We start from the raw sequence: 26,784 nt of genomic DNA, 5'->3' as shown, positions 1-26,784 counted from the left end.
AAAGAATGTAAAATTGGAAACTTTAACGAAAAGTTTCCGGTATTATTCACTTTAACGAAAAACCACATATTTACACTAAAAAGTCAATCTTGATACTATTCACTTTACCCTTTATTTTATCATTATCATTAAAATTCAAAATTTTCAAATCATTTTCAATAATTTCCTTATAAAATTACCATCACTTTGGAGACCAAAGCCCTTCGTTGGGAAGCAATCTCCACAACTTTCTTGAAGTGGTAGCGAAGTTAGAACACAAAATTGGTAGGACATGCATGCACTACTTTGAATTATTTTATCATATATTTTGCTATGGTAATGGTGCCATACATTTTGCTATGGTAACGGTGCCATAGATAAAATAAAAATACACAATTAATGACCATTTGTTTTTCATTTTTTCCTTCTCCACAATTTTATTTATTTATGATTTTTATATTAAATAAATCTAGAAAAATTAGAAACAAAAAAATAAAGAGTAAGATTCTCTCATCTTTGAATTCTCCTTTATTTATATTTGAAAAGTCACGATTAAATTATATCAATATCTTATATGGACTTCTTTATAGAGAGATAGACAAAGATAACAGTGAGAGAGAGAGAGTAGGAGGAAGAGATTTTTCAGTGTACCGGGAACACGGTTTGGTATACCAAATGTAATAATAGAATTGGTTAGAAACATTAAAAAAAAAAGGTCAACCAATTGTATCATGACACGTGATGTACCGAGCTATGTTCTCGTCATCCTAAAAAAATTCTCAAGGGAAGAAGAGGGGAGAGGATTTGGATGGGAGATAACTCTACTCCCAAAAATAAATAGAGATATGCAGAAATGATTCACGTTTGTCAAACTTATGACATTTCATAATATTTATAAAATGTTGAACTCTAAAATGAAGAATTTTTTTATTTCCATGATATTATTGTAATTAGAAAAAGATGGAAACTGCCCCTTCATGTGCAGAGTCCACACTGAAATTTTTGTCCTCTGCTTAAATCAAATTCATGCAATTTCCCGCTAGTTTAACCAAAATGAAGCAAATTAAAACCTTATGAAATAGACATGAGAGCAGAAGTTATATACAAACATCTTCAGAGGGAAACCTCCCCTTCATGTCCAAGTGCAGAGTCCACACTGTGAATTTTTTTTTCCAATGAACCAATAGGGTGACAAATGAATCTAAATCTCTTGATTTGGGATCCCACGATACTTCAAGCAAACAAGATTCCAGAGGATGGTTCATGCAGTGTTCCCAAATTGTCCACAATTGTCTCATCTGCGACGAAAATTCATAATATACTTATTAGTGCAATGAAATAAAGTTAGTTGATGGTCTTTAGTTAAGATTCAAAGTTTTTTCACGTCCCTTGATTCTCTTTTGATGATTCAATCCAAAGACCAGAAAAGCATGAGGTGTAAACGATAGTGCAAAAGTCATATACTTGTTGGATAAAACTATTCGCATGCCAAATTTTACCACTTACACTCTTCCTAATTTTTTGTCATTGATCTTCTTCAATTCATTTGATCCGACGGTGTGAGACATAAAAATAAGTATGTGGATAACACTACCCTACCTTTTTTTATGTCTAAAGTATATTACAACGATATAGCCACTTACTCGAGGGAATTTTGTCAACGAAAAAGCATGCGGCAATAACAATGTAGCATAGGAAAAGAATGACTCCTTTCATATAATGTGAAGTTCCATCCTGGAAAATAAGAGAATAGTTTAAATTTTTTAGCAAAAATTAAAGTAAAAGAACAGGAGAATGTATTTTACTAATTTACAAAATCCCCACAGAAAAGTGAGAAATATATAGAGGGTAGATTTAGGAGAAAACCTGCAATGTGAAGGCTGTGATGATTATGGTGAAAGCAAGAGAACCAGTTTCAAGGAGACTGAAATCAAGGTCCATTTGGACGCCCATTATCCATGCAACAATCACACTTAAAGGGATCTGAAAATGACAGGAAATTTTGGTTTCTTAGGAGAAGTTTGAAGAAATATTCTTTCGATTTTGTATATAGGTTTACTTAAATTAGGAGTAGTTAGGAAGTAATTTTAAAATGATTAAAGAGTGCTTTTAGAGAAAATTTTTCAGAATTTATTTACATTTTTAATAATTTGATTTTAAAAATATTTTCATCAAAAACTCTTTCAGTCATTTTAAAGGCACTTCCAAACTAGCCCATAGTCACTAGCCAATATTACAAAAGAATGAACAAAATCCACTCGATAGGATCTTAGGGCTTGTTTGTGCCTTTATAAAGACTAAAAGCACTTACAACAACATTGCTTGTGGATCAGTTTAAAGTTTTTTTTTAGCTTAGATTTGTGATAATCTTACCACAAACATAGAAATTTGGGATGCAGAACCTAAAGCAACTCCCAAAGAAATATCCTGCATAAAAATCAGAAATTGATATTTAGATTAATTTCAGAACAATGTAATATCTAAAAGAAGATTATCGAGTGATCCTTTAATGAACTTTTCGTTTTAATTTTTAGGTGTAACTTACCAACTTATTCTTGAGAGCAAAAATTATGGAACCAGCATGTTCAGCAGCATTCCCAACAATTGGTAGCAAAATAATGCTGATGAAGCTCACAGAAATTCCCCAAGAATTTGATGCAGCCTAATTGAATAAAAATGCATATAATTAGGGATTTACTGAGGAACTAATGCTTCAAAATTCATGATTATGGAATTTTAACCAAAATTATGAAATCTGATCAAGTTTAGGGTTCTTAGAATAATGATCATGCATATCTAAATATATATATACCTCGATCGTACCCACAACATACTCAGACAAGAGAGCTATGATAATTGTCATACCAACCAGCCAACTGAATGCACTCCAAAACCCTATCACTGCTATTTCTCCGTCTTCATCTTCATCTTCCTGCTTATATATCGCATTGGAACAAGTTATAGAGTTTTTTTCATGTTCTAACAAAAGCGCTTTATCAAAAACACTTTGAAAATTTTAATAAAAACAAAAGTGTTTTCTGGAAACACTTTTGGTTATTTGAAACCTTTTATAATCATTCTAAAAGTACTTCCAAATAAGCTCGCATGTATGTTAATTATTGATAGTTAGTGCATATTATTAATCACCTCTTGTGACTCAAACAATTGCCGGTGGGTTTTTAACTGGAAGAAGATATAGGCGACATATGCCATGAGCATAAAAATGCTGCTTGTTCTTGACAACTGAAGAGTGTCGATGGCAAAGGGATTGTCCACCCCCGAGGCATATCTGAACATCAGTGGCAGCATGTGGCATAGTAAACCCAGCAATAAAAGTAGTGAATTCACATCAGCCTGCTTCTGTTAAATCCAAAAAAGAAAATGAAATTAACAAAAATTCTCCCATTAATTGGTTTTCTAAATTGTTGAATTGAAAGGGTTAATTTGTTGATAATTAAAGTTTTTATCAATTAGTAATATTTCTTACTCTATCATATCTTTGTTCTTTTTTCAGGTTGGCCAAGCCTCCACAGAGAAGAGAGGTCCCAAGAACAAGGAGGAGGTTTGAAAGAATGGAACCCAAAAGGGAGTATTTCACAACATCTATTTTGTTTTGGCGAAGAGCAAATAATGCTATGATCATCTCTGTTGCGTTTCCACATGTTGCATTAAGAAGTCCTCCCACTGCAAATTAAATCAAAATTAATTAACCCCAACAATATATAGCATTAGTCCACATTGATTAAATATTGTTTAGTAATAATAATTGGATATTATAATTAGAAGTGAGATCTATGTACCTGTTGGACCAGTGAAGTAAGCAATTTGCCTGGATTTTTTATTTGAGTAGACAAAATTGGAAGGAAAAAAAAAAACAATGTTAGAAATTGTGTACATATATATCTGTATGTCATAATTTAGAGAGCTGCTATTTGCACTTTGCTCTCTGAAAAATTCATCACGCTCTTTCTTAATGGAAAAACATATACGAAAGTAAAATGACTTTTTAGAATACTAATAACAGTTTTCTTCTATAAAATACTACTTTCTAATTAGCAAAACTGCTTACTCAGTAAGGAAGCTGACACGTTCAGCAAGTGGGGTGAGTCCCATCAAACTCAAAGCAAAAATCCAAGGCTGCATTGCACAATTAGAACAAATACAAATGAACATCAGAAACTAATTAATTTACAAAAGAAGGAAAAATCTCATATTTCTGATTAATTGTTCCAAATTAATTAATTAAATGAGAATATGCACTTACTCTCCCGAAGTGATAAAAATCAGCCAGAATTGCAAGGGGGATGGCTGGGAAGAGCACTGCAAGTTTGGTGCCAAGAACAACCTCATGCAAATTGTTGAGAATATTTCTAAGCATTTGGAATCGAACATTCGAAACAAGAATCGGGTCGGATTTTTTTCGTACAATCGAAGCTGACAAATTTTGTGGTGTTCTTGATCCATTGATCCACTGCTCTCTATTATTTCCTGAACCCTTGTGATAATCACTAATCCCATTCTCTATGTTGTTCAAAGCCTCCTGGGATTCTTCCATGATAGATATATCGATCAAAACAAAATCCTAAACCCTTCCACTTTCTTCACCGCGAAGGAATGGAGTATTTGGAGGGTTGATGAACAGCAAATGAAGTAGTATCTCTCTTTCTTTCTCTGTTTGTTAAGAAACAATGGTTTCTACATATATAAATATAGGATAAGGCAACTTCCTGGAATTTTCTGAGTTTGTTTATATTCATGCATGAGTCTCCACGTACTTTAAAAAGACTGGACTCTCTCAGGAGTTACAAGCGGTGTAAGGTTGACAACAAAATAAATATGTGACACCCTTAAAGCACACAGTTAGACATGCATTTATATAATTATTCATTTTGGACCAAAAAAACATAAATACATTCATATTAATCCAAATAAGGCTGTTACATACAGACAAATAATATTTAATTTTCTAACAAAAGAGGTTATAGATGAAAACAAAAGGGAAATTGTATATTTCTGAACATGCTGTGCATCTTCTTTTTTAGTCATTAAATTAAACAAATCAAAGGAGAATTAAGGGTTAAATTTGAGAAGAGCGGTCACTTAGTACTACGGTTTGGTGGTATTACTTTTCACTTAGAAGTGAAAGGTCTTAGATTCGAATCTCGTGGATGACAAATTTGATACCAAATTAGGCTACCCATTGTGTGGCTTAGCCGAACTCCCTCTTCTATTAGTGTAAAAATATCGATGTACTAAAAAAAAATTTGAGAAGAGCGTGAAGAAAATGAAAAATAATGTGCATAAAACACTCCAAAAAAAAAAAAAAAAAAAAAACAAGATATTTGGCAAATTAATTTGGGTAGATACTTCTATTTCCACCCAGCATAAACGCTCTTCGTACCAAGCAAAATTCGAACTTAATTACCATTTTGCCCATACAAAATGAAAAAAAAAAAAAAAAATGCAATCATACACACAACCATTCCCACTTGTACTCCGCCACAACCACGGATTTAGGACCCGCTCCCAGCCTTCCCATGCAAATCGTTGCCCTCGGCCTCCCCTGTCTATTAGAGTTTAGGTTTTAGGATTGAAAAATGAAGGCGAGAATGGGGTACTGTTGTATTAAGGTAGATGATTGTGGCAGAGTAGAGCAGTTCAATTTGGTATTTTAAATTTGTAGTAGTCTTTGTTTAGGGGCAAAATGGGAACTTTGGTTTGCTGGGTATATTTTGCTGAGATGAATCAACTTGCAAAAACTCATTGAAATCAAAAGCCGTTTAGCTAACTAGTTAATTGTGATCTAATGGATAGATGAACACAATATTGTTTTTTTTTTTTTTTTTTTTGGAAAGGATGAACACAATATTGTTAACAAACAATGAAATTTTCACAATAATACTTTAAGTGCTAAACGATTTTTTATTTGAGCAAATTCGAATAAATTCTATAAATGAGGACCTGAAAATTAACTGCTCGGATTATGAGATTACTCTGTGGAACGGATCTAAATGAATAGGTAGTGCAGTTCTGAAAATTATCTCTCTCACTTTCAATGCATTACTTTTGTCTGTGAATCATCCGTTAACACTAGTAGAACACTGCATGCTCTATCCTCTTACACATCAAAACCCACACTTGCCAACACATATAATATTGTGATAAATTGTCCTCTTTTGTGTGTTGCATTTCACACACAGCACCCTGTCATTGGTTATAGTTAGCTCCAATTTCTTTCAGTATGCTGCATGGAAGCGGTGAGGGGAGAGCGCTCTCCTCGAGAGGGCAACGGCAGCAACAATCTGCATGTACATATCTGTCGTACCCAAAAGACAGAAGTTTCGTGGAATTTTCAAGCCTTCCTTGGAAGAGATTCAAACGGTTATCATGTCTTTACAGTTTCATATAACAAAAACAGTTCTAAAAAAAATGTTAAACCGACCTAAATATACGATGTTGGTAAGATTCTTCGAGAAACGGAAAATATTTGACGAAGTTTCCTCAAAGCGCATACACTCAATTTCTTCGTTTCCTTACACTCCAAAATATGGAAATTGCTCATCCGTATGAAAAAAGAAACTCTGTTGGATAAGTTTTGTCTATTGTCGTCATCTGTGCATATATTAGACAACTAATTTAACTATAGTCAGTAAGAGGATCATTAGGGGACTCATTATAGTACGTATTTATTCAGTATATATTCACTATTTAATGGCCAAATACGGTCATATATGATATTCTTTCATCTTAGTTGCACACTTGACCGTTAGATGACTAATATATTAAGTAAATGCATGTATTGTGTGTAATTTGATCCTATAAACTCCAAATTTTTTCGCTATGAGGCATTATTTCATTCATTCATTTTATTATTAGAATTCATTATTGGTGCCTTTTTTACTTTACATGTCAATAATGTCACTGCATGTCTTCCCAAGAATATCATGGATATCTTTAGTCTAAAGTCAAAAAAGGCTTCTTGTAAACTTGAGTATGTGACTCCATGGTAAAAAGACGACTATGGGGTGAATTGCAAACTCGAACATACACTCTCCTTACGCAAAGTATCGAAACCGACCTAATACATGTGTTTATAGATGATTGGACCAGAAGTTACGTATTTTCATAATCCTTCAAATGATATAGGGGTATGCTTGGGCTTGACATTGTGGCAAAATACAGGTTTATTGTGTGTGGTGATGTCGGTTGAGGAAGAAGATAGGTTAATTGAAAAAAAATATGTTATATGTATTAGCATATTTCTTTCTTATTAATTATAATCCATATGATCATTTTATGGAAATTTTTTTTTTATATGAATAACGTAATACATTCATCGGCCATGGTGTCATAACGAAATATGGTGTGTTTGTCACCTTAATTAGTATTTAGATGATTCAACAGTTAATTATGCTTCAACTTCAGATTGTCGGTAAAGAACATTATGAAACTATGCAAAGGGTTAAGACTTAGAGGATCACAAGATGTTTTGTATTAATTGATTAGCAATTCAAATAAGGAACTTTTGGGCCAAACCAAAAAGGAAAAACAAAGCATGGGAAAATTGGATTTAAGAACACGGAAAGAAAAACAAAAGTTGCAATGTGTGGCATTAATGGAAATGACAAAAACTTGCAACCGAATAATAATAAAATTACGAAAACTAGTGTGGTAAAGCATGATCCACAAAAATAAAGGGGGCAATAAACATGAGGTTTCATAAATATTAGGGATGGTTTTGAGAATATCAAACTTTTGCTTTAGAAGCTTCATGAACAAAGGAAAGAGAAAGATAAGCGCGCGAACGGAGGAACCAAAACGCAGAGCAGAAGCAAACCCTAGCTCACGAAATGGCCGAGAAATTGGCACCGGAGAAGCGCCATAGCTTCGTTCACAATGGTAAATCTTTCTCCTTTTCCAATTTTCGTAGTTGTTTTTGGTTCTCCGCGATTTAATTTTGTGTTCGGATTAAAATTTTAGGTCAGAAGGTGTTTGAATGGGACCAAACCCTAGAGGAGGTAAATATGTACATAAATTTACCCCCAAATGTTCCTTCAAAGCAATTTTACTGCAAAATTCAGTCGAAGCACGTCGAACTCGGCATCAAAGGCAATCCTCCGTACCTCAATGTGAGTAAATTCAATGTAATTTGATTCATTTTCAAGAAAAGATTGAAGCTTTTGGTATTTGGTTTTAAACGGTGCGTTTTTCGGTTTGGGGTGTACAGCATGACCTTACCTGCCCAGTGAAGACGGACTGTTCTTTCTGGACACTAGGTAATTAGTGTTTAGTTTTTAATTTTTCATATTTTCTCTAATTTTTTTTTTTTTTGGATATTTTATACTGATTTTGTTATTAATGATATGGTAGAGGATGATATAATGCACATAACACTGCAGAAGAGGGACAAAGGCCAGACATGGGCATCGCCTATAGTGGGCGAGGGTCAGCTCGATCCTTACTCCACGGATCTTGAGCAGAAGCGCCTTATGCTTCAGAGATTTCAAGAAGAGGTGAATTACTCTTATGCATCTTATTCTCACTCTATGTATTTATGTATTACTCTTTGAATTCATGAGATAAATGTGAAGCTTGTTCATTATGTTAGTGTTCCTTGTGGTGTGAGATACGCTAGCAAGCGTTTCTTTATATCAAGGAGATTGATTTTGAAAAATGAATGGGATTTTGGATGCATAAAAAATGTGATTGTGAGGTAATCGATAATAGGAGATGCAAGGCTCAGTATTGTGTGGTGCATTATGTTCCATTGGTCTATAATTTCACTAGGCTTTCTTAGATTAGAATGTGGTGATTTATTGTTCGTTGTACCCAAAAATTCACATGCTGAATTTTACTCATAGGAAAGAAAGGAGAATGTTGACACAATTTTACCTATATACAATAGTTTTCACTAGAAAGGCGATTAACTTGGTTTTCTATCAAGATTAAATGTTGATGCAAAAATGAGACAACGAAGATGCAAAAATGTTGATGCAGGATCTGAGTAACTTTATTGCCTACAACTTAGTTTAATTCTAGTTACCTTAACTAGAACTCTACCCATGATACTGAATTTGATATTTATATTGCTAAGAAAACCAATGTTTTCTGGTTATCTACCGATCATATGAACCTCACCCAAATATGCTCTTTGATGAATTTTCTGATAATATAGCAAGTGATTCTTTGGCCCTCTGCAGAACCCAGGCTTTGATTTCTCACAAGCCCAGTTCAATGGAGGCTGCCCTGATCCAAGGACCTTTATGGGCGGTATCCGCTCTGATTGACGAGTTTGCTGCATTAGTTACCTGCATAAGCCTGGTATAAAATCCTGACCAACATTTAGTAAATAAGACAACTTGATTGGCTGGCCAACTTGCCTTCGTGTGATCTCTGTAAGAACTTCAGTTCTACTTAAAATCTGTTCTTGTTTACTTTTATATCTTGTCTATAACTAGAAACTTAAAAATCTAGAATTTATGTAATTTATCTTCCAATGCCTGCTTCCCTACTTTCCGACAATGGCACGGCCAAATAAATCTCTTGTTTATGAAGTATGATTTGAAGCTTTGAACTATGATTTGAGAAATAGAAATTAGGAAGTATCTTGATAAACATGTTGCCAGTATTAGGATGGCTACCTTTTTCTTAATTCCTTGTGAATATCTAGCACCCAATACTCAGAGGAACTTAGAATATGATTTCTTCCTGCACATGCCAACCATATAGTAAATTGCCCCCATCTGCTCTGTCTGAAAATTAAAGTTATCAACATACGAATGTTTGACATTAAATCGATGCTGTGTATATACTTAAAGTTCAGTTGGCGGGTTCCAATATAAAGATGAACTTGTTAGGTTTTAATAAGTCCTTTCGGGTTTAAAAGAGTGGCCTGAAAGGGATTTAGGCCACTTTATTTGATTTGATTTTGTTTGTGTCTGAAAATAGCTAATGAGGTGACTGAAGTTGGACTGTTGGAGTGAGAATTGTATTCTAAAGTCTTGAAATTTGTAATATAATAGGCCATTTTAGATGGTTATAAATGAAACGGAATCACATTCCCATGTCTCGTGTTGGACATTAGCTGTTTTTATTGTATTTTGATTCAAGTATTGGAGGAGGGGAATCGAACTTGAAACATCGGGTGCAGGGGTACAATGCTCGTAAGTAGTCGTAACCGTGTTATAAGCCTTGTGTTGTTGGATGGTTGCTGTTAGCAGTGGTGCGTTTGTAGAAGTACACAGCAAAAACCTGATGGATGTTCTGTTGTGCGAACTGCTTTAGGGTAGTGAATTGCCGAAATTCAGGCTTTCATTTACTCCATCTGCATCGCTCTCCCTGTTCGTATGCTTTAATGTTTGCTCAACTACCAGAGCATAAAATTGAGAAGACGTAACGTAATCGGAGAAAATGAGGGTGCGAAAATCGTCATTCCTTCCTTATCCTCTGTTTGGCTAGCTTCTTGATGACGTTTGCATTTTGGTTTGTTATTTCTTTCTCAGTTTTGGGAAATTTGGAAAAATAACCAAAATTTAAACTCCATATAGAATTATAGCTTAACTTTTGAAATTTATGGTAATTATAACCAAAAGTTGATATAAAAGTACCAATATACCCTTAATAACTATAACTTTTAACAAAACAAATCCAAAGACTCCCAAAACCCAAATGATTTTGTAGCTTTACACTTCCTGATCTTCAATGTTTTCCATCACACATGATTGTTCTTGTTTTTCAGTACGAAATTTAGTCCAAAAAACAGAAGGAAAGAGTTGGATAAATGTGGGTTCTTGGGTGAAGTGAATGTGGTTTAATTGACTGAAGGTTTTCTCATTTGACTGAAATTCCTTATGCATATTTGAATCTTGGTTGCTGAGTTCGGAAGAAGCGTGAGATTTGAGTGATTTTCTCGTCTACGTAAGGGAAAGAAAAATATAGATTATATTCACACATCTCAAATTACTTCGCTCACACTCTTAATTTTTTTAATTTTTTTTTATGAAGTGTTAGTGGTGTGTAGAATATCTAAAAAATATTAAAAAATAAAAGAGTGTGGGGCAAGTAATTTGGGTTGTGTGAATATAATCTCTCAAGAAGAAAAAGGAGTAAACTTTAGAGTTTGGAAAACAAAGGAGTGAAATTTAGATGTCCCTTAGGAGCAAAACCTGCTTGTCCTCCGTCACCTTCGTAGCCTAGACCTTGGACTGGGGTGGAGAGGACAACATGCTCACCATTGACGGAGCGATGACAATGAGGAAAACGGGTCTTTGAGAGAGAGAGAGAGAGAGATGACGATTAGAATGTCGAGCCACAGGAGGAGGCCAAGGTATTTGTTAGAAATTTATCTCCTGAGATGCCTTCACACAACTAGAGAATATCTTTCGTTTAGTTACCATCCACGTGACATGAGAGATTTTGATGCAAACACAATCTTTTATTTTTTGTTTTTATAAGAAAACTAACGAAAAATCTTTAAACTTTACTTTTAATGAAAATAACAAAATAAATGTGTAAATAAATAGTATTAGAAGTAATTTTTAAAGTTAAAAATATTATTTTCGTTAAAAGTGAACCTTACTAATTGTTTCATTAATATTCTTTTTTTTTAATGACACAATCTTCGTTATTAAGAGACAAACAAAATATTAAATACAAATTAAGGTGACAGTTCCCAACGATCCCCACCAGTCGTCCTCCCCTTTCCGCAAACCAAAGCAGCTTTGACGGAGGGCCGTCAGCAGCAGTCACCCTCCGTCCCTCGATCTCATCCCCTGCCACTGATTTCCCATGCACTATATATTCTTTACGACACCTGCACGTACAAAAGTCCAAAACTTCTTCTTTCCAGTCTTCTCTCTCTCTCTCTCCCCTCATTTCTTCAATGGTGCCTCTCAAACCCTAACCAGCTTCTCATTCTTTGTTTTTCTAACCCATGATTCCAAAACCCACCTGCGGATCATACAATCGAATCCAAACCCGCCAAACCCCACATGGGCCGAGACGGAAATCGACCCAATTCAGCTCCCCGGGTCCTAATCGCCGGCAACTACTGCCACGACGTTTTAATCAAAGACGGCGTCGTTTTGGCTGAGACTCTCGGCGGGGCCGCTTCCTTCATCTCCAATGTATTCGATGGAGTATCCGTTCCCTACGATTTGGTCTCCAAAGTCGGGTCGGACTTTGCTTACTCTGTCCCGCGTGACCCGATTGTCGTACCCGATTGCAAAACCACTCTCTTCCACGCGCATTTTGATTCCGGCGTCGGCGGTGACGAACGCCAGGACCGGGTTCTGCAACGGGTAAGAGCTTGCGGCCCGATTAGGCCCTCGGATCTCCCCGAATCGAGGTTTGATTTCGGAATGGCGGTCGGGGTCGGCGGCGAGATCACCGTTGAGACGGTGGAGAAGTTGGTTGAGACTTGCAACACTGTGTTCGTGGACATTCAGGCTCTGATTCGAGCTTTCGACGGAGTCGACGGGACTGTGAAGCTTGTGGGTTTGAAGGAGAGTGGATTCTTCCATCTCTTGCCTCGAATTGGGTTTTTGAAGGCGTCGGCGGAGGAGGCATTGCTTATGGAGGTGGAGGAGGTGAGGAAGCTCTGCTGTGTTGTGGTGACGAATGGGAGGCGTGGGTGTAAAGTTTATTGGAGAGACGGTGAGGTGGAAGTTGCGCCTTTTCCGACGAGCCAGGTTGATCCGACGGGCGCAGGAGACAGTTTCCTTGGTGGGTTTGTTGCCGGGCTTGTTAATGGCTTGACTATGCCTGATGCTGCATTGCTCGGCAACCTTTTCGGGTCACTGACTGTTGGGCAAATAGGATTGCCCAAGTTTGATTCCAAGTTGTTGCAGGTGTGCCTTATTTTTCATTGCCATTGTTCTCTTCCTGATTGCTTCGGTTTGGATTGTGGGATAGTATGTAGATTTATTCAATAGTGTAAAACTTATGCCACTAATACTGTCTATAAAGTTTGGAATTCGTATTTCGATATCATAGATTTGGTTAACTTATGTTCTTGTATATTGAGCGATTATTATAGCCGGATCATGTTGTTATGCTGCTGAAAAAAGTGCATATATCTATGTGAAATTGTGTTTTCCAGTTTATGCTTTCTCAACCTAGACTAAAAATATGATCAGTTTCCAAATTGGGTGCATCGGCGAATATTAAGTTAAATGTAGGTGAGATGTTTCCACCACATATTCCGTGATGGATGGTGAAGATAAGTAGCTCTGCACATTGTAGTTCACTAACAGATGCTAATGGGAGAGGCCTGTAGGCTTCATTCAGCCATCTGCAGAACTTAACTTTGCGTAGGAAATGTGACTCCATGTTCTTTAGTGTCTCACATGAAATATTTTGCTGTTTTCAATGTCTTCGTAACAGTTATGAAGTATTTGTTGTTTTCAAGAAATTTCACAGTAAAGATTTATGCAGAGATCTTATTGTATGAACACTTGTAAAAAATAAAGAATATTTACGCGTTAGGCATGTGTCTTTGCTTATAAAAAATGCAATAGAGGCGAATAAGTTCTGGTGAAAGGGCTGATTATGCGGTCGTGTTTGTGCTCACACTTATTCTGCTGTAGATTTTCATCTCGTAGTTGTCGTACTACCTATAACTATGAAGTTTTCACTAATTGTTTCGATAGTGAGCGGACGTTGTTTTGTTTAACAAATATCTAATTGTAGTCTCTCACCTTATGTCTTGCAGAGAGTTCGTGAAGAGGTGCAGAGGAGAAAAATGCAGTGCGCTAATTGCCACGAAAGAAAAGATGACAGGTTTAAGTTTGTGAACATAGCAGGACATGAGCAATTTCATGCATCCCTAGGAGCAGCTAAGCAGACAACAAAGTGCCTTGCTCAGGAACCTCAACGGGATCTGCCAAGTTCTCCTCCCAAGTCAATGGAACAGGGTGTCCTCCCTCAATACGCGACACAGCCTAAATTGTTGCCCGTCTCTGTCAATGAAGAACCAGTTCAAATCATTGACACTGCCGGTAAGCCATGATTCTCGACAGTGTAGCAGTAAATTTCCTCATCCATAACCTTACGCGGGATTGCGTCATGTCGAAGATGTGTGTATCTTTACTGTTTAGATCAATGTAAAACCCCAATGCAAAAATAAAAGAAGAAACAAAGTTGCTTTCTCTGAGAGAATTTTTACTCCTTTCTACTCCTAGTTGCAATTACTAATGAGTGTGGCGGTTTTCTTCTCAGAAATCGGACCCCTTTAGGGCAAGTCGTAACATACTAGTATTTCTTTCGATTGAGAACTGGCAAAACGTGTAAATTATGCCGGGCCTATCCGAGCATTATACGGCCCTGATGGGCGGAGTTGTGGCCAGTTGTGGCCCATTAAGCTGTAATCAATTTGGGGTTCGGTCCATCACATAGTGTCGGCAAAAATAATGGTTGTCGGCACAAGTTCATTATTTTTTAATCATGACCGTGATTTTATTCAGTTCGATGGTCTATCACAAAAAGTGTGTGAGAAGTTGTGAGAAGTTACGAATTATGAACTGATCTTGTAGAATTGTAGAAGATTTTAAAATTGATATTGCATTAAATGCATGAATTGTGAAACTGAATCTGATTTTGCAGATTGATATTGCATTAAATGCATGAGTTGTGAAACTCATTTTGCAGAAGTTTAGAAATTAGTATTTACAGGATCTAATATCAGTTTGAAGTTTTTGTTGACGATGTTTAGTTTATAGTTTTGGCTAGGTTAAACAGTAGGTCTGTTTAGCTTTTCGTTTTTATAAATAAAACTCCACTCGTTAAATCAATCAGCAGTAAATGAAAAAAGTCGATTAATTTCCACCGCGTGTACGCTAGCAACAGCAGCAGTGAAATGATTGGCTGGCCCCACAGATTCCCTAATAATCGGAAAATAGTTTTGTAATTTAATGTTCGTTACATTATGCTGTCAGTTTTTATCAAGTACTGTTTATATTTATTTATAAATAAAGATATTTAAAATAATATATAACTGCATAATATACGGACATGATTCATGGATTCTCAGAATCCTCACAAAGAAGATCTGGTGAGGATCCGAATTCTTTCAATATAACCAAAATGAATTCTTGAGATCCTCACAAAGAAAATTCAATAAAGATTTGAATTCTTTCAGTATGATCCAAATAGATTTTTAAGATCCTCATAAAAAAGATCCCACGAAAATCCAAACCCTTTTAATATGATCAAAATATAAAAAGTAATATCTCGTATTACTGTACATTTCGGACCAAATCATTTGCCCTTTAGTAAGGGAACTCCAAAAAGCCGTCCCCCAGATAAACCAACAAACAAATAAAACATTAATCCCTGTTAACCACTCGCCAACCCCCACCCACCCGGACGGCTCACCACTACCACTACCTCCTTTTACTTTCGGAAATCCCTAAATTAGCCATATCCCCTTCTCTAATTCTCCGTTTCTACCCCCGCTCCGCCTCTCCAACCTGGGGTTTCTGATCTGATTCCTCGTCCACCGGCCGGTTTCAGAAACCCTATTCTCGCAGAAGCTCATATCCCCCAACCGAATTTTCGCGCCAGGGTTTTGTATCATTAGTCGTCCAATCGTCGGCATCGTGACGGATTCCGGTCAAACTTTAGCTGTTTCAGCAGCGGCGATGAAGCACACGAAGAGGAGGAGGAGGAAGAAGAGCTTGGCGGTTCCGACGCCGGTCGCCAAGGAAGATGAAGAGCAGAAGGTGATCCGCTCGCTTATGGAGGTTTTCTCGTCGGTATCGCTTGACGACGCCACTTATGCATATCGCGAAGCCGATGGCGACGCGGGCAAGGCCGCGGAGATTTTGGAACGGGCTGTGGCTGAATGTTCCGAAGAGCCATTCACGAGCTCCACAGCGAGTGGCGTTTCTGGATCGGACGCGGCTTCGAGTTCGGGCTCGAGCTCGGGTTCGGGTTCGTCGGAAGGGTTTGAGTCGGGTTGTATTCAGAATTTGGTGAGCGAGAAGGGTTTAAGGGGTAAGCAGAAGAGGGTTGTGGCGGCCGCCGGAACGGTATCGACGGTTTTGGGTAAGGAGTACGTGAGCTCGATTCCCAGGAGGGGTCCAACGCCGTCAGAAGTGACGAAGTTGAAGGGTTTTGGTATTGGAGGTGCTGCTGGGCAAGAGGAAGCTGAGCAGTTTCTTTGTTCTATGCTTGGAGATGAGTCTGAGCTGAGCTTGGCGGTTGTTAGAGACGTCCTTTGTATGTATCCTCTGTTGGTTTTTTTATGTTTATGATAATATCATTTCGGGGTTTTTCGGTTTCTGTATGAACTACAGTTTGCATACTAACGAAAGCGATGAATGAAAGATGAATTGTCTTTTGGTCTGAAAGTTTGCTTTGGTGTGCGTTCAGTGGAAATATTGTATAACCCGAAATTTTGGTTTTGCAGTTCAGTGTGGGTATGATGTTGAAAAGGTACTAAGTGCTGCCCTATGCCAAGGAAGATGAGTTAGCTGCGGTATAGAGTTTCTATTATGTTTCCGTCAGTGCTTAAGATGATTGCAGAACAATCATGGGGTTTCACGGGCATTTTAGAAACTTGGTCCGAGCTAATGAGAATCCATATTTGAACCTATAGGTTGTTGCTGTTGTAATCTGATGATTATTTATATGCTTCTTCAGGCCCTGGATGCATTGCTTGAGGTCTCTTCCTCGTATGAACAGTCCAGTAGTAGTTCTAACTATAGCATGTTTTTTAAGGAAGATAGTAGACATCCCTTTGAACAGTCTGACACTGTAAGTATATTTTTTTTGTGTTCTTAAATGTGTGAAGATAATTGTTAAACATAATAGTGAAAGTTGTGCTCTTAGTCATTTTCATTGTGCGGAACATTTAATTGATAGCTCGCCTGCATAGTTTGAGTTTTTTGAATTATGAGTTGCAGAAAGAACGCACAGTGGATATTTGAAAAAAATGATAAAGGAAGATCAAAAGGATAGAAACTACTAACATCACACCTGTAGGGTTTAGAAATCACTCCTAGGGTAAGGTTGCATCACACAAACCTAGATAGAAGCAAAGCTCCAGCAATTCTGTTAATCTTTAAACCTGTACCCAGAGAGTTACAAGGATGTAATTTATAAAGACTTAAACCTAAAATCCTTAAAGAAGGATATAATTCTTGTAGAACGAGGAAATTGAAAGACTAATGGGCCTGCTGGAGCCAGCATCCTGTATTTTAAAACCCTAGACAGTAAAAGTAGAACACCCTTTGCCCACATGACAGATTTAGGGCGGCCTTCATTTTTGCTCTTCATTTGCTTCTTGTATTTGTGTTTTATCGATGTGAACCATCTTTTATTTCGTACTATTCAGGACCATCTCTAGATGCTTTCTTGTACTTGTTTATATTTTGCTAAGAATCTGTTCTTATCAGTCCCTCACCAGAAGTTACTATACTGTGGCCTGTGGAAGAACAAAGACTCCTCTGAATATGGAAGAACAAAGACTCCTCTCAATATTATGCTCTGCTCGCTTCTTTGCAAGTGGGGAGCTGAGTTTTTGGAGGCTGGGGTTGATTCAACTCATTTTAAGTATACATGACTAGTGTGATGTCATTTAGAAATTTTAACCTATCAAAACATTTGTCTTTTTTGGTGTATTTTGTATTTTTAAATTGCAGCAAGCAACACCATCACCTCGTTCTCCTCTGTCTCTCAAACACACACATACACATGCGCACACACAAAATATACATACAGACTAACAAATAGAAAATTAGTTTCCGGGTTTGACAGATTAGGACGGGTCTCTTGGTTTAGGTTTGACTCTTTTTAATCAATCTCGGTGCCCTGGATTCATTACACTTTTGAAACAGTTGAAGAGGACGTAGTTATTACCGGTTTTATTTTTTAATAGGACGTAGTCGTTACCCTTGTTTTCCAGGGGTTGTCTTATTGAAACTGGGATGTGTTTATGCTGTTGTCTGTAAGAGATTTGTAAGTGGCCTGACACGTAGGCTTATGAAGGATAGTCACTGACAGTGTTGATCATGTTATTTTTTATGAATTGTTATTTGTACATATTTTGGCCTCTAAAACATTTGTGTATACTTGTTTAAATTTCTGTGTTTCATTGCATATGTACTGATTGCATAATTTTGTGATAGCTGACAGATAGGGCATCTGATTGCACTTCGCATTCGTCTGAATATGAGCAGGATAATATATGGTATGCTGGATATGCTTGCAATTAAATTATTCTGATTGACTCTTTGTTTTAACTTTAATTTTTCTTGATGAATGCTTAGGCCGTACACTGTAATTTATCGTTTTTTTCTATTTTAATGTAAACTTTGAGCATACATACTGTGAGAAGCTTATCAAAATGTAGTACTTTCATGGAGTTCTGTGGTCATGTTCAAGTGTGTGGCCATATATGATTTTGATGGTTAGGAACAGTCAACAATGTTTAATACGTTAATCAGCCATCTGGCAATGGGATGTGCACTGTAATATTATGTTCAAACATTAAGAGCCCATGCATTTAGTTACATATGATGCTAGCTTATCATGAGATTGATAAGTGGATTATGTTATTGAAGAATTCACTCATTTTGGTTCCCTTTTGAGGTATTTCCCGGTGATACAATTGATATCGTCTAAAACTAGATGTCCAATTGTTTTCAATCTGGATGGTCATAATTTGTTTTTCAGTAAATACATTTAGTTTGTGCTAATTATGGTAGTAAGTATTTCATTCACCATTTAAATGCTATTATGCAGCTTAGCCAAATTTGGCACAATATAGATTTTTCTTAGTCCCTTTTTTAGACCAAAATTTGTATCTCAATTTCTTTGGTTCATTGCTTTGAGGATGTTAAAAATATAGAACCTGATGTTGTTTTCTTTGTTTTAGGAATTATTCAAAGGTACTCACTGATTCTGAAGCTCATTCTCCTGTTAGCCCCAAAAGTACTGCGGCAGATCTCTCTCAAAAGGTGTTGGAATCTTTGTTTAACATCTCCAAGAGTCCTGAATATGAACCAAAAACCATGAATTGGAAGAATGTTGCAACTAAATTGCAGTCATTGGCACCTAGGTATGATGTTTGCACTTCTGGCTCAGCGGAAGCACAGCAGGTCAATTTTGGTATTGAACTTCGAACTCCTGACGCTTCTTTTGCATTTGCATCTTCTCTTGTGCAAGGGATTAATTTCCTTTTATAGTAGTGGTTTATTTTGCTCAGAATGAAGGTTTTGATTTATTTGTTTATTTATTGAATGTATCCTATTGTTTTCTTTTTGAATTAACTGTTATCTATCCAACTATAGCAATGCCTCAATCTACCCAAATATGTAAATTTCTATATCTATAGCAATGTCTTATCTTTGTTTTTCCGTGTAGCTCAAGGAGATGAATATCATGCATTCAGAGGAACTGCAAAGGAGCACTGGGATGCAATGAGGTCCTACTATCAGAAAGTAAGTTGGTTTTAACACCTTACTTTCAGCGGTTATTTCAGTAACTTACTGATGAGGGAGCATTTTTCTGCAGGCTGCAACGGCATATTCAAGAGGAGCACGGGAACATGCAAGTTACCTTGCTGAGCAGGTCTGGGCTTCTCTAAAAGCACAATGTTGTTTTGTTGTTTGGGAAGTGTGCTTTCTGTGCATTGAAAAGAATGTTGTGTTATGAGGCATGCATGTCAGTTTTTGCTATTGATGGTGGAGTGGTTGTCCAGTGTGTTCTCTAGATTTGTGGACTTCATCCAAGAAAGCAGCATTGGCAATAACTCAAAGTTTGCACCTTGCACATCCATTAGTTTCCCTCTATCAATTTCCTCATCTGCCCAATGGTCTAGGAAAAACCTTACCCTAGGTTGTTGCCCCTTGAGTGTTAGTTTAAGGTTCTATTTCCAAGTGGGCTAAGCCTCAGGACAAGTGTTTTGTAATGTATTTAGTTATATTTTATAGAAAAGAAGTTGAATTCAAGTTGAGATATTAATGTTACCTCTTATCTTTCGATTGGCTAGGCGAAGGTACAAACTAAATTGGCACAAGCAGCTGACGAAAAGGCAAGCCAGGAAATCTTTAAAGCTAGGTTGGTGCAATGATGGCATGAAAATAGTTGTTGTCTTATGCAACTCTTGCATTTTGTGTTTGTAGACAAACTAAGCTAATGTTCTAATCTGCAGAAACAAGGGCATAGAAAATGTGATAACAATTGATTTGCATGGGCAACATGTCAAACAAGCCATGAAACTTTTAAAAATCCATCTACTGTTTGGAACTTATGCACAATGTAAGTGTTTGCAATTTTCTTTTTGCTTTCTCTTTGAACAATTTTGATCTGCAATTTTATTAGGTATGGTCTATTTACTTGTCTGCTCTGGTACAGCGGTTCAATTCCTCAGGGTTATCACAGGGTGCGGGTCGCATGGTTATGGAAGGTCAAAGCTGAAGCAATCGGTAGGGGTTTTAAATTCTCTTTGGCATGAATTTTTTGGGGAAATAGTGGGGTGCTTGGTAATGCATATTAAACTGATCAAACTGGTGCCCGAGTTAATGTATGTGTAAATAAAATGTCTCTTACTTTATGATGGTGCCTTTTTTGTTTATTGCTACTGTACTTTTGGTGTTATTTAACTCGATTGTATATTGATTAGGGATATGCTTTTTGGAACGGTTGAACGCTAACAACTGTTTTTTTTTTTTGGGAAGTTTGAGTTTTCATAACAATGAGGTTTTATTTCTCTTCTTCCCCTGCCATGGGAGTATTTGGTTATAGCGTAATAAATGAAAGTAACAATCGTTGAATTTTACCTTCCCATTTTATGGAAACATTGTAAGAAGAAATCTTAGAACTGTCCAAAGTATATCTTGGTTGCTTTAATTGGATTATTTGATCTCTCAACCTTAAAAATATAAGCTTCGTTCAATATTTTTCTTACTGCTTGGTTTGTGCAGGTCATCGAACTTGCCGAGAATGAAGGTATTCAATGGAGGGAAGAGAATCGAGGAATGGTATTACTCAAGCTAGGTTCACATAGAGAGTTCAGCTTTCAGGATGCGGAGAGTGATCCCGAGTAACCTCCTTTAGCATGGTATGTAATACCCACCACCGGTTGTGTTTCTGGTTAATGTTGTCAGTCAGTAGGGAGTTACTGTTTAGTGTAGTCGCCTTAATGTCGTGTCGGAGGCCAGGTTTACGGATGTCCATATTCATCTCTTTTCTCTAGGTCGCTTAATTATCTAGACGCCTCTATTGAAGAAACTAGCTCAGCTCAAGTTGCTCGTTGTACTTACCGTGTAGGGCATGTATATAACTTGAGAAAACTGTGTAAAACTTAACTTAGTTGACAATGACATGAAACTGAAACTGTTGGATCATGACATACATCGTTGTTTGTTACTGTTTATTGTTTCCTGCTTTGCTTGTGTTTGCCGCTTCAAGTGTGCGAATTCCACTTTTACCTCATCAAAAGGCATGTTGACCCAACATATGCTCACAAGTTGTGTTTTCGCGCCGTATGTACGGTAAGGACGGGCTCCTCGTTTGCCAAATTTGACAGATTTGACGACAGGAAGTAAAACAGAACACTTGAACATGGTTTAGAGGGAGCTCGCCATCTGTGTTACATGTGGTCTACCGGCCGCAAGAAGGCACTACCAAGTCTTCCTATCCTTCCTGCTACTGCTCCGGCTAGACGGAGCTTGTGAGCAAGAGTTCTCCCTCGAAATGGCTTTTTATTCTACGTAAGTTAGGGACCAAAGTGATTTACAGTGGACAGCTCAGAGACTAGTTCTATCGTTTTTTAGGGACCAAAATGAGGAGTTAAATGTATTCCAGAGACCATTTTGTCTAAAAGGTCTAAAAATAATACAAAAAGTTAGAAACATGTATTTCTTTTCTTAGGATGAAAAGTTTGGTGGTAAAAAAAACAAGAAACGCTCGAGCCCCACTGGGCGGTGGTAGCCGCAAAAGGCAAGGAACTGTGCACTGTTGAACCTGCACAAGAAAGAAAAATAAAAAGAACTAAGAAGATGCAGGCCGAAAAGGGAAGGAGAGGATGAGTTTTTATTTATCTTGCTCCCCGTGCACTGCACATTGAAGAAAAAATGCCAGCACGTGGTATTCGAAGAGAGTGAAGCAAAATAAGAAGGAAATGCATGCATGCATGGTCCTTGTGGTTATCGTCCACGACTAAATACAGTAAAACCTCGGTATATATGAACAAAGTACGTCGGCAATCAAGCATACCCACTACATGCAATGGCAACCAAATTCGAATTCCTGGTTTCATTAATCCAAATGGTCACCCAAATTCCCTTACAAAATCCCACATAAATTCACACTACAAGAAAAATAGCTCTAAAACACCAATCTTATCGGTGCCAATTTGACGAAATTGTCAAGGAAAAGAGAGGTAAAAAATGCAAAAAATCCAATTGTAAATCATCACCATATAAAGTAAAAATAAAAAATGGTGAAACTTTCAATATTTCCACAATGCTCTCACTTTGATGGAAAAGAACAATGAACAATTGACCAAACAAAATAAGACTAAATTGTAATTTTACATGTTTTAAATGAATTTTCAAATGCACACGTTGTGGATGGTTAATTATTCTTCCACTTTTTTTTTATTAAAAATTATCCAAGGACAACGTAGGTATTCAACATATTTCCCACCACAAGTATCAAACACCATTCTTGTCACCATTTGATCCAATTCTACCACCACCTTCGAGAAGGAACGAACGCTTTCACTAGCTCAAAGAACAAAGACAATGTTAATTAGACGCAATTTAAATATCTAAGTGTTGCAATGCTATTTTACCATAGTTTTTTTATTTTTTATTTTTTATTTTTTATTTTTTTATTAAACCACGTTTGTGTTGTCAGAATTTAAATTCAGATCACATGATACTTGTGAAGCGTTGAGCTCCTTCTAAGGATGCTGGATCTTGAATGCCCAAGTTCTCATAGCGAGGATTGAGTAGAAGTTGGCCAAAATAGAGGTGGAAAGGCCTATCGCTGGTCTTCTGCATTTTAGTTTCTAATGGAAGATCACAAAGATCTTTTGTCGCAGAAAAAATGGAGTTGTGAATTTCCAAAGTAGCTTTACTGTAAACAGCTTCAAAGCAGCTGTACTCTTCTAGTGCATGCTGGACTTGTTTGCATGCCAAGAGCCATGCATCTGTTCCAGGCTTCAAGTTTTCATTGGATAAGTCTACAACGGGAACCACCTTAGGCTTGAAAGTGGCTAATTCAAGGCCAAGACAGCCTGTTTTGAGCCGTTTTTCGGCCAAATCACGGCGAATTAGCCGTCGAGAAAGGTATCATTCTTTTCCTCTCGTCGAGAAAGGTACCATTCTCTTCCTCTCGTCGAGAAATATGATTTTTATATTTGAATCACTCGATTTCGTTGAGTATTGAAGAAGTTATGAATGTTTACAGTTTACCCAGTTTCCGGAGAGTTTTCCAGTTTTTCAGCTGACCAGTCACCTTTCAGGCTATTTTCCGGCCATCGTCACCAACCATTAGGCTTCCAAATAGGTATAATATTGTTCTACACTTTCCTATCTTCATTTTGATATATTATGGGTCGAATTTGGTTAATAAATGATTGAGTTATGAAGCTTTGAAAATTGTTCAAACTTTCGGCCAAGAGCTCCAGGACACTTAATGGAGTTTTTTAACGGAATGACCAAAATAATAGATGATGGACAATCTCAGGGACCATTTCTATTAATTTTCAATCTCAGGGATCAAAATGATGTGTTATGCAAATCTCAGTGACCATAGCCAAAATTAAAATCAAACTGACCATGTGCTTGTTTGTTAAAAAACGAATATCCTAAAGAACGGAACTTGCTTTACCGGCCGCCCATAGCTTAACAACCACTTGCCTTTGTCTATAAGTTTGTTCAACAACAAAACAATGGGACTTCATTAATTCAACAGGAGAAAAAAATAATCATGAGCGTTGAGGTTAAACAAATCTCCAAGGAGATTATCAAACCATCTTCTCCAACCCCCGACCATCTTCGCCGATATCAATACTCCTTTCTCGATCAATTAGAACCCCCACTCTATATCCCTCTGCTCTTCTTCTATGAGTTCAATGGCCACACACAACCCAAAATTACAGTAATATCCAACCACCTCAAGCAGTCCTTGTCCCAAGTCTTAACCCTTTACTACCCTTTAGCCGGACGAGTGAAAGACAACAAATTCATCGATTGCAACGACGGCGGCATTCCCTTTGTTGAAGCTCAAGTGCGCAACTGTACGCTTTCCGATGTTCTCAGAAACCCTAACCTTGCTCAGCTCAACAGGTTCTTCCCATTTGAACTCGAAAATTACCACAACGAAATTCCCGGAGGGGTCCAGCTCAACATGTTTCAGTGCGGAGGGTTTGCAATCGGCCAATGCGTGTCTCACAAGTTTGCTGACGGGTTGTCCAATTCGTGTTCACGAACACCTGGGCCGCCACCGCACGCGGAGATCAAGCCGATATAGACCCTCCACAATTTGTGTCAGCTGCACTCTTCCCCCCACCGCGAGTTCAACCTTGGATCAGGTGGTAGCATGCCACTCACCAAAGATAAGGTAACACGGAGGTTTATTTGCAACGCTTCTGAAATAGAAACCCTCCGAGCAAAATACCAACGGAATACCAAAAATGTTACGTCAAAACGCCCTTCCCGTGTCGAGACCTTAACCGCTTTCATATGGAATCGATTTGTGGCGGGTGCAAAGGGTTGCGCTACGAATAAATTGTACCGTGTGGTCCAGACTGTGAACTTGCGTCCCAGGTTTGATCCACCGCTGCCTCAAAACTCTTTCGGGAACATTTTTCACAATACATTGACATCTCCGTTGCAAACTCTAAGCAACAGTTCCGATGATGAAGAATGTGATGACGGGACGGTGCTTGGGGAGCTACGAGAAGAAACAAACAAGATTGACAACGAGTGTATCAAGAAACTACAAGAGGGTGACGAACTCTTGCAAGATATGATGCAACTAGGTAAGGACACGGCTACGTTATTTGGCTTCAGTAGTCATTGTGGGTTTCCACTCTATGAGAATGATTTTGGTTGGGGGAGGCCTACGTGGGTGGGGTCACCGGCACTGGTTTACAATAACTTAGTGGTTTTCAGGGACACCAAAGAGGGTAACGGAATAGAGGCATATGTTAGCTTGGAGGAGAAGGTCATGGCCAAATTCGAATGTGATAGCCAGTTGCTCTCTTATGTTTCTCCAACTGGTCGGGTGCTCATGAATTATGGAAATTAAATGTTAATGTGTGTGTTATTAATTTCCCTAAATAAAATAAAATAAAATAAATAACGTTTGTGTTATTCAAGTTTTAGTATGTCTTCCACTTTTTCTTCCATTAATGAAATTGTTTATAACTCATTCGTTCTATATTTTATTTTCCTGCAATATAAAAAGTTAATGTTTCAATGTATTAGATATTCCATGACCTGGCGACCATAGTTTTTGGGTGATTAAAGTATTGTTAGTGCTAACATGAGTCTTCATGAGGTGCGTAGTTAAAGAAAGTTTTTTTGTTTTTTGTTTTTTTAATCTTTAAAAAAGATTGAAATTTAATAAAAATCTAGTGTTAAATTACATATTGATTATAGTCTATTGATGTGTGAGGTGATGGAGGTGGTTCGGAGGGCCACTTGTTGGCTTCAATCTTTCAAGGAAGCAAATTCCACACCCAAGGGAGTTAGGCAATCTCATCGGATCAAGTGGAGCGGTCCAACGGAGGGAGAAATTTTTAGTTGTAATAGGAACATAAGTGGTACATCACGTGTTTTAATAGAAATGACGGAAAATTTTATTTTTTAAGTTATTAATTTTTTAGCACACATATCTCATAATTTATTTAATGATACATGATGTACCATCTCCGTATATATACCGATCATATTGAAAAATCTTCCTCACGGAGGGCTGGGTTAAAGTAAATGTGGATGGTGCTACGAAGCTTGGTGAAAATCTGGGTGGGGGAAGGTGGGAGTGGGATCGGTGCTTCAAGTGGAGTTATTTGCTGCGCTGGCGGGTGCGAGGCTTGCACATCAACTCGGGGTCCACCAAGTTGTGGTGGAGAGTGACTCCTCCCAAGCTGTTGCTCCCATCTGTAACCCACTCTGGGAGGCTGTCTGCAATGGGTCTTATAGCACAAGACGTCACTCAAGTTGCGCGCCTTCTTCACCCTACGAACTACGGAGTTCCTGCACACCCCTCAAACATGTAATGGTGCTGCTCATAGATTGGCCAAGTTTGCTATTTTAATTGGCAATGGACTAGTTTAGTTTGAGAAGCCTTCTGATGTTATTTAGGACCTCCTTGCCCAAGATTTGATTAATCTCTTTTTGCAGTCAATACTATAGACTTTCCTTAAAAAAAAAAAAAAAAAAAAAAAAAAAAAATTAATGTACCTAAATATTAGTATCGAATTGTATATACCAAAATCTATGCACTGAAATATATTATATTAATTATTGTATCTAAATGTATGCACCGAAATGTATCCGCCGAAATGTTAGTACCAAAATGTATAATATTTAATTAATAAACCGAAATGTTTGTACCGAAATATATGTACGAATGTGTGTACCAAAATATATTATATTGAATTTAATATAACTAAATGAAGAAGACAAAGCACATTGAAATATATTGTACAACAAACATTAGTTTATTTAAATTTTTACAACAAAATATATTATGATGAATGAAATGAAAATTATAATTATAATAAACACGCATGCAAATACTCTAATTAAGTTCAACATCTTGACATTTTCCAAGCTACATTAT

General features: G+C 37.2%; 4 protein-coding genes and 1 pseudogene across 4 annotated transcripts; 4 read left to right on the top strand and 1 right to left on the bottom strand.

Annotated features, from left to right (window-relative positions):
* Nucleotides 1-889: 889 nt before the first annotated feature.
* On the bottom strand, nucleotides 890-4,669 carry LOC137742245 (vacuolar cation/proton exchanger 3-like). The gene is made up of 11 exons (XM_068482062.2): nucleotides 4,244-4,669; nucleotides 4,049-4,116; nucleotides 3,780-3,808; nucleotides 3,467-3,663; nucleotides 3,127-3,339; nucleotides 2,792-2,911; nucleotides 2,525-2,641; nucleotides 2,353-2,406; nucleotides 1,846-1,962; nucleotides 1,623-1,713; nucleotides 890-1,277 (listed from the first exon to the last, which is right to left on the bottom strand). The coding sequence occupies exons 1-11, from the start codon at nucleotides 4,532-4,534 to the stop codon at nucleotides 1,213-1,215; spliced, it is 1,362 nt and encodes a 453-aa protein (XP_068338163.2). The 5' UTR covers nucleotides 4,535-4,669; the 3' UTR covers nucleotides 890-1,212.
* A 3,051-nt stretch (nucleotides 4,670-7,720) lies between these two features.
* On the top strand, nucleotides 7,721-9,533 carry LOC137742246 (HSP20-like chaperones superfamily protein). Its single transcript, XM_068482063.2, has 5 exons — nucleotides 7,721-7,878; nucleotides 7,960-8,108; nucleotides 8,207-8,255; nucleotides 8,350-8,492; nucleotides 9,180-9,533. Exons 1-5 carry the CDS (start codon nucleotides 7,830-7,832, stop codon nucleotides 9,264-9,266), a joined length of 477 nt encoding a protein of 158 aa, XP_068338164.1. The 5' UTR covers nucleotides 7,721-7,829; the 3' UTR covers nucleotides 9,267-9,533.
* Nucleotides 9,534-11,601: 2,068 nt separating this feature from the next.
* MIK (pfkB-like carbohydrate kinase family protein) lies at nucleotides 11,602-14,136 on the top strand. Its single transcript, XM_068482065.2, has 2 exons — nucleotides 11,602-12,827; nucleotides 13,691-14,136. Exons 1-2 carry the CDS (start codon nucleotides 11,970-11,972, stop codon nucleotides 13,985-13,987), a joined length of 1,155 nt encoding a protein of 384 aa, XP_068338166.2. The 5' UTR covers nucleotides 11,602-11,969; the 3' UTR covers nucleotides 13,988-14,136.
* Nucleotides 14,137-15,221: 1,085 nt separating this feature from the next.
* On the top strand, nucleotides 15,222-21,334 carry LOC137742248 (smr (Small MutS Related) domain-containing protein). Its single transcript, XM_068482066.2, has 11 exons — nucleotides 15,222-16,197; nucleotides 16,388-16,413; nucleotides 16,621-16,734; nucleotides 18,108-18,169; nucleotides 18,857-19,089; nucleotides 19,345-19,421; nucleotides 19,495-19,551; nucleotides 19,973-20,040; nucleotides 20,135-20,241; nucleotides 20,338-20,408; nucleotides 20,907-21,334. The coding sequence occupies exons 1-11, from the start codon at nucleotides 15,618-15,620 to the stop codon at nucleotides 21,027-21,029; spliced, it is 1,518 nt and encodes a 505-aa protein (XP_068338167.2). The 5' UTR covers nucleotides 15,222-15,617; the 3' UTR covers nucleotides 21,030-21,334.
* A 2,507-nt stretch (nucleotides 21,335-23,841) lies between these two features.
* Nucleotides 23,842-25,266, top strand: LOC137741637 (stemmadenine O-acetyltransferase-like; annotated as a pseudogene).
* Nucleotides 25,267-26,784: the final 1,518 nt, after the last annotated feature.

Source organism: Pyrus communis, chromosome 11 (assembly GCF_041283825.1).
Source record: "Pyrus communis isolate YQ-2024b chromosome 11, ASM4128382v1, whole genome shotgun sequence".
NCBI classification, from domain to species: domain Eukaryota; kingdom Viridiplantae; phylum Streptophyta; class Magnoliopsida; order Rosales; family Rosaceae; genus Pyrus; species Pyrus communis.
Note: the sequence above shows the minus strand (reverse complement) of the source record. Positions and strands in the feature narration are given on the sequence as shown.

Excerpts from the sequence above, each read along its gene's own strand:
- LOC137742248 (XM_068482066.2), top strand. The coding sequence starts at position 15,618 with ATGAAGCACACGAAGAGGAGGAGGAGGAAGAAGAGCTTGGCGGTTCCG. Across the intron at positions 16,198-16,387 it reads GGTTGTTAGAGACGTCCTTT|TTCAGTGTGGGTATGATGTT; the intron begins GTATGTATCCTC and ends TTGGTTTTGCAG. Across the intron at positions 20,242-20,337 it reads GTTTGGAACTTATGCACAAT|CGGTTCAATTCCTCAGGGTT; the intron begins GTAAGTGTTTGC and ends GCTCTGGTACAG.
- LOC137742245 (XM_068482062.2), bottom strand. The coding sequence starts at position 4,534 with ATGGAAGAATCCCAGGAGGCTTTGAACAACATAGAGAATGGGATTAGT. Across the intron at positions 3,809-4,048 it reads CGTGTCAGCTTCCTTACTGA|GCAAATTGCTTACTTCACTG; the intron begins GTAAGCAGTTTT and ends TAAAAAATCCAG. Across the intron at positions 1,278-1,622 it reads CGTTGACAAAATTCCCTCGA|ATGAGACAATTGTGGACAAT; the intron begins GTAAGTGGCTAT and ends TTTTCGTCGCAG.
- LOC137742246 (XM_068482063.2), top strand. The coding sequence starts at position 7,830 with ATGGCCGAGAAATTGGCACCGGAGAAGCGCCATAGCTTCGTTCACAAT. Across the intron at positions 7,879-7,959 it reads CCATAGCTTCGTTCACAATG|GTCAGAAGGTGTTTGAATGG; the intron begins GTAAATCTTTCT and ends TTAAAATTTTAG. Across the intron at positions 8,256-8,349 it reads CTGTTCTTTCTGGACACTAG|AGGATGATATAATGCACATA; the intron begins GTAATTAGTGTT and ends ATGATATGGTAG.
- MIK (XM_068482065.2), top strand. The coding sequence starts at position 11,970 with ATGGGCCGAGACGGAAATCGACCCAATTCAGCTCCCCGGGTCCTAATC. Across the intron at positions 12,828-13,690 it reads TTGATTCCAAGTTGTTGCAG|AGAGTTCGTGAAGAGGTGCA; the intron begins GTGTGCCTTATT and ends TATGTCTTGCAG.